The sequence below is a fragment of the Chanos chanos genome, chromosome 14, assembly GCF_902362185.1.
Source record: "Chanos chanos chromosome 14, fChaCha1.1, whole genome shotgun sequence".
Taxonomy (NCBI): Eukaryota; Metazoa; Chordata; class Actinopteri; order Gonorynchiformes; family Chanidae; genus Chanos; species Chanos chanos.
The window spans coordinates 15226519-15237352 of NC_044508.1; the positions used below are offsets into that span (position 1 = coordinate 15226519).

General features: G+C 38.0%; 2 protein-coding genes across 2 annotated transcripts; both read right to left on the reverse strand.

Moving 5' to 3' along the window:
* Window positions 1-2266: 2266 nt before the first annotated feature.
* rab3b (RAB3B, member RAS oncogene family) lies at window positions 2267-4948 on the reverse strand. Its single transcript, XM_030791255.1, has 4 exons — window positions 4724-4948; window positions 2975-3093; window positions 2578-2702; window positions 2267-2451 (listed from the first exon to the last, which is right to left on the reverse strand). The coding sequence occupies exons 1-4, from the start codon at window positions 4946-4948 to the stop codon at window positions 2267-2269; spliced, it is 654 nt and encodes a 217-aa protein (XP_030647115.1).
* A 1209-nt stretch (window positions 4949-6157) lies between these two features.
* On the reverse strand, window positions 6158-10697 carry atpaf1 (ATP synthase mitochondrial F1 complex assembly factor 1). The gene is made up of 9 exons (XM_030791254.1): window positions 10483-10697; window positions 10087-10195; window positions 9820-9867; window positions 9645-9707; window positions 9420-9470; window positions 9004-9051; window positions 7855-7950; window positions 7646-7753; window positions 6158-7136 (listed from the first exon to the last, which is right to left on the reverse strand). Exons 1-9 carry the CDS (start codon window positions 10695-10697, stop codon window positions 6954-6956), a joined length of 921 nt encoding a protein of 306 aa, XP_030647114.1. The 3' UTR covers window positions 6158-6953.
* Between the last annotated feature and the right edge of the window lie 137 nt (window positions 10698-10834).

A 10834-nucleotide genomic window follows, 5' to 3' on the forward strand; every position in this document is an offset into this window, starting at 1 on the left:
ATTGTATTAAAAGTTATAGTCGCTCTACACCGGCAGATAGCAACAATCCTCTTCTCCTGTTTATGTAGCGACCGATAAGGTAACGTTACAAGGACAACCAAACCTTCTTAATGCCCGACTTTAAGAGATTTTTGTAAGAGGTGCCGTGATTGGTTGAGAGAGCTTGACCCAGCAATAAGAGAAAATATGACTGCTTGCTTTAACCGTCACACGGAGCAAAGCTTTGTGAACGACAGCTAGGGGCAAGATCACCGGTAAAATGATCCACAATCAGGTTGTCTTATCCCAATCCCTACTAAATCCTCATAAGCGAAAATACCAAACTGTTCCTAGATCTGTATTTAGAACAAACTCTCCTGAAAGTCGATATGGCGTTACATAAGCTTGTTAGAGCGGGCAAAACACGGCTTTAAATGAACTACAGTGACTTACACAACTCGTTTGAAAATTCGCGGGTGGAGATTTGTACTTTCCCATGCGACACCTAATTTACCATCATGACATTAAACGTATAATTGAATTCCGCGACGACCAAGTTTTTTTCTAGCTACCTTAAGCTGCATCGCACATACAGGTACATACTTTCAGCAGCATGAAAATGACCACTTCAGTTTGTGATCACCTATGCGTAGGGTAATTAATTACCGAGACGTTGGCATGAAAGATTTTGGACTCACCAAATCTGTCCACAGCCACAAGAGAACATGTTACTCGAATGAAATGAAAAACGAGAAATTCAAAGCAGCTGGGGATGAAATATCATAGGCCAACTAATGTTCACTTTTTGTCATTAGCTGTTATTGTTGTGTATCACAACAACCAACTCTGTGGGTAACGTTTCAGTTGAGTGACGTAATCATTATGATTTTGATGGAGTTAACACGTTCCAGTAGGCTTTTAATTGTGTAAGTATCTGTCTTTTCGACAAAAATAGACTTCCCCACCAAAAGAATATACGAGTATGGTTTGTGCTTTTATTGTTACAAATTGCATCTAAAATTAACATTCACAATGATCTGTACAATCACTTTGTGCCCCTGTACAAACTGTCTACCTTTCATTTACAGTCCAACACATCTCCACAGCACAGGTGGCGGCAGCATAAAAATAAATATCTAACCGGCTAATCTATTAGACCATTATAATAGGCAATAACTTTTAATTAAAAATATTTCATTTAAAAATTCATTTAGAATAGTTACAATAAACATCAGTCATACATATCTAACATATTCATCAATAAAAACTCACGCACTGTAATACATTGACAGTTTCACAAGGAGATTGCTACGTCACTGAGAGATGAAGTTCTGGCATGACAAATTCACAAAATACATATACTGTCACTTCTAAATGTGGAAATTTACTGCTTACAGTATGCTATTCTAGGATTCCATTGAGGTGTAAATATTTTCTAGAAACATGACCTGAACATTACCTGATCAGATACTTGGTAGAATATGATTTGTCTGTTGATTGAGTGTAAAGTCTTTAATACACACATCAAGTTCATAGATGCATATTCAAAACAGAATACTCACTTATATGTGATGTAATAGATATGATGCTTCATTATTATCTATAGGACATATATAGTCTTTAATAATGTAGACTATTTATTTTGACTCACATAACTATTAAACATTACTAGTTCAAGACAATATCTGATACATCATTGGTATAAGTGTTATATATGTTCATAAAACACTCATTGTGCCACCAAATTATTGAAGGGAATGCTACAGATAAAATTAAAAACCATCCTGAAAGCACAGCTGGTAATATTTGTGCAAAATGTAATGGCCATTTTTTTTTAATAGTCTTGAGTTTTGATTGTGCCTTTATGGGATAACAGAAGCTAGCGTGACAAGCTAAACCTTCACATGGGTGAAACTCACTGTCTCTTGAGGGAATGCAGGACCTTCTACTGGAGCTATTTCCATAAAAGCACCAAATACACTAATGCAATATACGTGTGATTCTATAGGCTCTCCCTACACCATTTAGTTTGTTTACATTGATAGATGTTGGGTCATATGTTTTTTGGTAGTGAAGAGTAAAGTGAGGCTGATTTGTGCTTTGCTGTTGTCCCTGTTTTGAGTTCTCTTGCCTGACCAAAGGTAAAAGGTGTGCTTATAGAACTAGACAGTTTTACTTAAGGGCAGTGGATGAAATCCAAGTCAATTTTGATCAAGAAATTGTGTTAAGGGACACGAAAGTCAGACAAGTGAAATTAAGCCACCAGTGACAGCGGGGTTTTCAGAAATCAGCAGCAGTTCTGAGGTAGTTGGGGTGGCTTATCGGTAAGCCGGGTGGTCTTGGCACCAGTAACCATGGATGGGTCTGTATCAACTCGTTCTGACATCTTTACACAAATGATGTCAACCAAACGCTCAAACACTTGCCTAACATTGATGTTTTCCTTGGCACTTGCTTCATAGAATTCAAACCCTAGAGACAAATCCAAATATTTATTAGTTAAACTGCATGCATAACAGCTGTCAAAAAAGAAGTTATTTTAAACATTTAAGCATTGTCAGTGGAAACATAGAACATGCGTGTGCTATTGAAACCCACCTAACTGATCAGCCAAGTGTTTGCCCTTTTCTATAGGAACTACCCTTTCTTCATCCATATCACACTTGTTCCCAACTAATATCACCTGAGCGTTATCCCATGAGTATGTCTTGATCTGTGTTGCCCTGAAAAAACCCCAAAACAAAACAAAACAATTATTTACAACATAAATTGATTCTCAGAGTATCTCAGTGAGAATGCAGCATTGCAACAGGGTAACCTTGGTGCTTAAAAAAACCCAACAAAATAAAACAAAACAGAGCAAAACAAAAACAGGGGGAAAAAAAGGAGTCGTGAAAAACTCTTTGCTAGACAATGCTTCACCTTGAGAGATATGTTTAGAAGACATGAATTTCTTTGAATGAACTGAAAAGGAACGTGTTTTCTTTTTGCTCACCAGTCCTGCACTGCGTTAAAGGATTCCTCATTGGTGATGTCATACATGAGGATAAATCCCATGGCTCCTCTGTAGTAGGCTGTGGTGATAGTCCTATACCGCTCCTGCCCTGCTGTGTCCTGAACAAACCAACCATCACACCAAAAAGTCACTATATCTGTATACAATTATGTAATACTATAATACTATACACAGTTATAGTATCACTTTATATGTATATATATGTATAGAGAGAGACAGTTATGGATACACTATATCTTTTGGGATATAGTGTATCTGTATCTCCCATTTCAGGGCGCTATACAGCTGTTAGAAATGTTGAAGGTGTGTGTTAACACCATAGATCAGAGCAAATAAGCTCTGAGGTGTGAAAGATACCTCAGCACTGGGTATTATGGGAACGTAGCTTTTAGCATTACCGAAAAGCTCAGCTGCTTATCTTTTACAGTCTACTGCAGAGAGTGATTTGCTGAAATTATAAAACGCACACATTGTTCATAATTGTCTGTGATTGCCAATCCACAGCAACAATGAATCTGAAATTTCTGTATAAACAGTTACTCACAGATGGATATCTACAAATTCTCTCTCTCATCTGCATGTCTGTCCCCTGCTACATTATTACATTTAGTCTTTTGTAGGCACTGCCTGAAGACAATGTCCTGGTGCTTCAGTATGTGAAACACAGAAGAACTGAAGGAGATTTAAGAGTTTTTATGTGTCTTTATCACATATTTCCCTGTGTTTTTGTGTCTGTTCAGTGCAGGAAACATAAGCACATCAGTGTAACGTTCCCTTTATTTTACAGGGATTCCATATACAGCCCTAATCTTCGTTTCTGCCACAACTAATAGCAGTCAGTACACTGGTGACATACTAAATGATCTGCTCTCTGATAATAAAATCACTTATAGTTCTATTCATGTATGAGAATGTTATGTGACCAGAGCCAGTGATGCATCAAATGCAATAAATGACTCAGAAACCGCATAAAATACTCATTTAATTCAGCTCTGCTTTTCAAAAATGATATGACACTGCCTGGGTGATTTCATTCCTGTCGACATTCTCCGCCTGGCAGCTGTTTTGACTGAGAGCCTATTTTTAACATCCTGAACCTCCATTAAAACTGGATCAATCTGGGCTGATTACGACTTTGTGTTTATTACAAATTGCAATTTACTTCAGTGACTCTGTATCACTCATCACCCCTGGTTCTTGTGTACTCTCGAAAATGCTCGGCCCCTTTCGCCCTAAGGGGCCACTTTAATTGCCACTGAGGATCTCTCTGCCAGGGAGCAATATGGAGCGTTGCTTCCATGACAACCATCAGCGATGATGCAAGTGAAAAAAGAAGCTTCTGCTTTCCTTTCCTGACAAAGATGGCTCTCATCCACAACCTACTGGAGAAGCTCATGGAAGCTAGAGGAAAGTCGCTCAGTTCTCTTATGGCTTGGCTCAAGCTACATCTCACAGCAGATTTAGAATTTAAAAAAAAAAAATAAAAATTGCACATTCTGATGGAGTTAGCATTGTTTCAGAGAACCACAAAATCCTAAGCTCATTTCATTGAGAACGATTTCACACAACGGTGTGGATGTTCCCGGAAGCAGATGAAAAACATCTTAATGACATACTCAGTGGCCGTGTTTGTTTACAACACCAGAAAACAAAAGGATAAGATTTAATATGAGAATAATTTGTGTACCACTAATCATATCAAAAGCACAATTTTGAGTTTAGACTTACCCAAATCTGGAGCTTGACTCTTTTCTCATTCCTATAAACTGTTTTAACCTTAAAGTCAATGCCAACAGTGCTGACAAATGAGTTGCTGAATGAGTCATCTGCATATCTGAATAAAAAACTGGTTTTTCCCACACTGCTATTGCCAATGATCAGAAGCTTGAACATGTAGTCAAAGTTCTGGTCCGAGCCATCTCTTTGTCCAAAGCGGTTGTCTGCTTTAGCCATCTGGAGATAGAACAAATGCACAGAGGACAATTCAGTCCCGAATATGACAGCAGTGGCTATTATTTATTCAAACATGGATCCATATTAGCTGGCACACTACATGTTGACACCTTGTAAAGGAATGCTTTTTCTCATCGTTTTTCCTCATGTAATTACTGAACACGAATCCCTTCCTCAGCTGCAAGTCATGTATAAATACATCTCAAATCCACTGATAACATCTCACGTCTCATAACAGAAATCATAACAGGAATTTCTGTGTAGCCTTCTTCAGTGCAACTGACATACCATTTGAGGGGAAACTTAAATAAACGTATCCGATTATGAAACAAAACCTGTAGTCAACTGTTATAAATCGCCTCATATTTTATGACTGCTGGCTATGGACATTTGCGTCAGAGCAAGTGAACCGATTTAACAGGTTGACTTACAGGTGAGATGCGTCCTTAAAACAAAGCACTGACAAATCACTAGATTAGACAATAGCACGTTAACCTGTATGTGGACACACTGTATGTGGACACAGTGTGTATATGTGTATATATATCGGCTATGTTACACATTAATGAGATCGAACATCCAAGCCTGATTAAGACCTGAGTGAGAACTCAGGAGACGATTTTTCATCGATGAAGGTAATGTCATCGGATCTCCGACCATAAATATGGCCAGCCTCGATGAAGAGAATGTGTACAATCAATTCCTGATAAAACCAGTCGGTTAACTGTCACATTACGAAGACCAACACTTACCGTGTATTTTCTGTGCGCGTTCCACTGTCTGTCGTCTCGGTGGGCGTATTACGTTCAAGCGCACCCAGACTGCACCTGATGATGACTATGCTGGTATTCTCGCTCTCTGAGTCGGCTTCAGCACACCGGCATTTACGTGTGTGGACAAAACGTAGTCAGCCGCACGTAGTCACTATTGATGGCTATTCTCTATTTTATTTACATAAGCAACCGTTTCTAATGGTCGTTCAATATAACATACATACTCGGCGAGTACCGAAGGGTGGAGCTTTGGCAATAGGTTATAATACGTTCCGAAGAAGTCTTATGTATTAGTGACAATCTGGCCTTTATTAGGCATAAGAGCATACAAAACCACACAAATTATTCACACTTTAATAAACTTAAATGAACTGGTAACATACAAGATGATATCAGTATCTAAAACAAACAAACAAACAAACAAACAAAAAAAACCCAAAGCTGTGATTCATTCACAAAAACATTTCAGGTTGTATTTTTCATTTTATTATGCCAGACTACGAGAAAAGAGGACAATAGCGGTGGCAACCAGCCTCCACACTGCTCTCCAATGTTATAAGTTCACTTTTAATACCATCATCCACAATAATTTTTCATAATTACAATTTTTATTGGCTGTATTGTGGGAAGAAAACCAGCAAAGGTGTTCCTACGGGGTGTGTTTCTCATGCTTAGCCACAGCAAATCGGTGTTAAAACAAACACTTCCAGCATTCAATTTGTGGGCATGAATCTTTAACAGTGCGACAGTGTAGAGGAAATGAAAAAAGTCATTCCCTTAATTATAAAACCGTAAGCAGATAACCACAAACCATTTCATCTCTTTTACTGCTGTCTAGAAGCATGTATAATCGTTCACGTACAATGGTTATACATAGAACTCAGAGGATCACCTTGGAAACAAAAAAAAAACCATACTCCATTGAATGGGAACATTTAAGGCAGTTGACAGAACATCTAAAGCTGCGTACATTGTAGCAGATTTGTTACATACAAGGGGTTCAGGTTTTCACACATATGAAAACAAAAGTCCTTTCCTCTCACATTACTTGAGTCAGATGGTATCAGACTACACACAAGGAGAAGATCACCTTGTGTTTACAGAGATTTGGGGAGGGGGGTGGTAGTAGTGAGATGTATGGACTCTTTCATTAAGATAGTGCTTCTGTCTCCATCTTTCTTCTCATTATAGTCCCACAGTGGTCATCACTTCCAGTCTTTTACTCCACTGGTCTAGGACTTTACTGGTGAGATCCCTTGTCCTATCCCGCTCTGTTCTAGCTCAGCTATGACAGACATGTGTTTGAATTCTGATGGTTTGTGGTTGAAGGTCTCCACCAATCGGAAGGTCTCAAGTCGCTGAGAGCCATAGAACAGCTGCACTTGATTGGCCAAACACTGAGCCTGATGAACAGTCTGGAAAAATACATTACATTTTAATTAAAAAAGAATAAACAGTTTGTTTAAAATTTTAATCTGTTTTGTTAATCTCTGGAAAAACTCTATTCTCCAGTATATATTTGACTAATCTGCTAAAGGTTTGAATTTTTGACTCATTTGTGACTTTAGAAGGGAGATTCACATCTTTCAACATATGGCCCCAATATAAAAGTCAAGATTCCTCAGTTTTTTTTCAAACTCAAAAACTGTGCCCATGTTATGAAGGCTGTTTTCCCTTTGTAGAAAAATCAACCAAAACAACCAGTGATTTCAAACTGATATTTGACATTGATATTTCACAGTAGTCCTGAAATATGAAATCATTACAAAAATCACTTCTAAAAATCATTGGTACACAGCTTATAATTAATCAGACATAATTTTATATCTAAATGTTGGGAACCTTAATCGCTAGCATATATGATTGTTACTTCAGACATAACTGATGGCAGGTATCTTTTAGTTACATTAAAAGTACAACTCACAATAAATTTTCCATCCATTTCAGCAGTCATTAGCACAATGCCCTTGTCCTTCTGCAGGTCTGAGTAGTGATACATGATAAGCTGACTAGGTGCATTCTCCCCCATAGTCTGCAGAGGAGAAAAAAAAAACCATTCATGTGTATTTATAAGAAACAAACAATTCGCAGTGTAGTCTCTGACTTTGCATTAGACAGATAAAAACGCAGTACCTGAACATTGATGAGGGAGGTGAAGTGGAGCTCCTGACCAGACCACTGACCCAAAAAGAATTCATAGCCCTCTTCGCGAGGTAGGGCATACAGGAACTGTACAAAAATGAATGATAAGGCTTAGGAACAGTCATAATGACACACTGACATATGACCGCATTATCAGGACGAGAAGAATGTGCCATTACGTCTATGGAATGGAAATGGAAATGGAAATCAAATTGTAGTTTAGGATTTCATGGGCTCCATACAGTTATAAGATATTTAAACTGTCTTTTGCAAAGAACAACACTGTATATGAAACTTTCTCTTATCTCTGTTTTTCTGATTTTTTTTAGCTCTATACCACACAATGCATGACCAAAACTCAGCTTAGGACATGGGCATATTAATATTTTTACATATTTCATAATGTCATTGAGATGATACCTCTGACAGATCAAGAGCTTTGGCATAACAATTTAACTGATCAGTTATTAATTCAGAAATGACAATGATACATTTAAGAGAACAGAATAATACATACTCGCAGAGCTGGCCGTCTAAATCCTATTAAAAAATTTTAATACTACCACCCAGTGGTAATTTATTGCACTGCGCACAGTAACACTACTTAATGTTCACCATTGACAGAATTGTCTAAAAATACAAACTTGTTGAGAAAACTAAAAGCCTGACTATACACGACAGAGGATCACTGATTATGCATAGTTCCACACAGTTTATCAAATCAGAACATCTTGGAATATCTCAGCTGCAGTCCATTAGTGAATTACAATTTCCGTATAGTTTATCAAAACAATTCAATGATGTCACACTGCAGTCATCGGCCTGTCATTCAGTAATTGAATGTGATGGAGAGCAGTGAGTGCTGGCATTATACGGTAGGTCAAAGACAGGTTTTGCTTTAACTCTCTTCCTCAACTCTTTCCCCTGTTTATATGTTCCCTCTCTTGACCCACTGTCTGGAATTAACAACAGTGTCTTTTTTTTAAGTAACATCCATCCTGCTTCAAATGTACAATAGACAGTATTCTATTCATTTGTATATCAACTAATGAATGAAATGGAAATAGAAGTACTCTATCCAAATTGAACACTTTAACTATTTCAGTATTGGTTCACTGACACAACAGTACTTAAGTTTACCGTGGGGCAGGTCTTTGCTCGGCTGAACATCTTCTCAAATGTTTGCCCCTGAAATTAAAAAAAAAAAAGATCTGTCTTTACACCTTACATGAACAGAATGCAAAATTTCCGGAATGCAGAGATTCCATGTTGTATCCACTAAACTGCACTACAGGTGTTCTCATTCAACTTCTGTTTTGATCAGACAGCTAAATAAACAAGAACAAGAGATTTCATAGTTCCATAAACTCAATTTTTGGAATTCAATTCAATATGCAATTGGTGCTAGCATAGTGGAAACTGGATGTTTTTTATTTATCAAAATAATTATCAATAAAATAAGTATCAATAATAAAAGCTAATTAATTATAATTAGGGCGCTTTTGACAAAACTGCACGACAATCACAAAAAACAAACAAAAAAAACAAGCACTTACTGGTATGACTGCACTAATTGTGTCCTTTGTTGAAAAATACTGCATCCAAAGCTGCAACGAGAACAACGCGTTTAGATGTTGTAACAAATCTTGTTAGATGGTCATAGATGTTGGCCCAAACCAAAAAAAACCCCCCAAAACTTAAATCCTGTAATATGTTACCAGAAACTGCAAGTCATGTATACTGTGGAAAGTGAAAACAACATTTAAAAACGTGTTCCTCACCTCTCCTATTTCTACACCCGACTTATCCTTCACCATGTCCAGGTTTAGAATCGATCCAAGAGTCTTCAGAAAGTGAAAAATGGGACATGGGAAAACGTCAGTCACACTGATGCTGCGTATGTGAGTGGATAATACACTATGGCAGTCTGCAGCTGAAGTTCAGTGTAATAACTACCTTATTTTTAGTGAAACCAGCAGGACCTGCTTTGTCTCGCTGTTCAAGCTGTCCCAAAAAATACAAATAATCAAACATCAAATGGCAGTGCATATAATAAAGACATGAGTAAGAGAACATTTGCTGAGTTGGAGCACAGGGTAACTTGGGTAAAAAAAAAAGAAAAAAAAAAAGAATTTGACAGTGGCAGATAAGATCTCTCTTAAGCCATACATACTCCAACCAATACAGCCCCGATTACAGTCTATAAACAGAGCTATGTGCTACCTCCTGCTCCATAAGTTTGATAAATTCTGCTTGTTTGGATTGTCCCAGGGGTTCCCTCTTCACTTCACTGCGCTTTTCCAGTCTAGCATTGTATTCCTGCGGCTTCGCTCTGCAGATGTCGGAATGAGTGGCAAGTTAAAATACACCATGATCTGACATAAACATACTAAGCTCGCTCATTAAGTGCGGAGACAACTTAGTATACGGCACAGCTTAAAAATAAACAAATCACAATATTCCTTCAGTTTGGTGAACAGATGGAACACACAGTTAAGTAAAGGTAATGAAATAAATGCAACTGACATAACCTATAAACTCACACGCGTAAGAGACTGTCTATTTGACTGTGCAGCAAAAACCAAGGAGCTACGTAATCACCATCGTGAGCTAACTCACCTCCGTAGCTGCTTTATCTTTTCTTCATATTTACTATAATATGGATTATCCTCTAACTCTGGCTCTTTCTTCATGGAAAAAGCCCTAAACTGCAATGGCGCAAGACCCGGAATTAGCGGTCGAATCCCAGTAGCTCTGACCGCTAACATCCCGCGGTACAAACAAGACATTTGTACCATGGCCGCCGCCATCTTTTCTCCTTCCCCGTCGCACATGAATAGCGTTCCGGGTAACTTCCGGAAACATGGGTTCCTGTCGGTCAGGACCGTAGCATAGCGCATGTCCGAGACTTTCAACAAAGTCCTTTAGAAAGACGTGGAGTTTACGATATGCAGAACTCCCAGGTCACAGA

Coding starts and splice junctions, on each gene's coding strand:
- rab3b (XM_030791255.1), bottom strand. CDS start 4,948: ATGGCTAAAGCAGACAACCGCTTTGGACAAAGAGATGGCTCGGACCAG. Junction 2,703..2,974: donor TTTAACGCAGTGCAGGACTG/GTGAGCAAAAAG, acceptor GGGTTTTTTCAG/GGCAACACAGATCAAGACAT. Junction 2,452..2,577: donor ACACTTGGCTGATCAGTTAG/GTGGGTTTCAAT, acceptor ATTTGTCTCTAG/GGTTTGAATTCTATGAAGCA.
- atpaf1 (XM_030791254.1), bottom strand. CDS start 10,697: ATGTGCGACGGGGAAGGAGAAAAGATGGCGGCGGCCATGGTACAAATG. Junction 9,471..9,644: donor CGGGTGTAGAAATAGGAGAG/GTGAGGAACACG, acceptor TTCTCGTTGCAG/CTTTGGATGCAGTATTTTTC. Junction 9,052..9,419: donor CAATTAGTGCAGTCATACCA/GTAAGTGCTTGT, acceptor TTTTAATTTCAG/GGGCAAACATTTGAGAAGAT.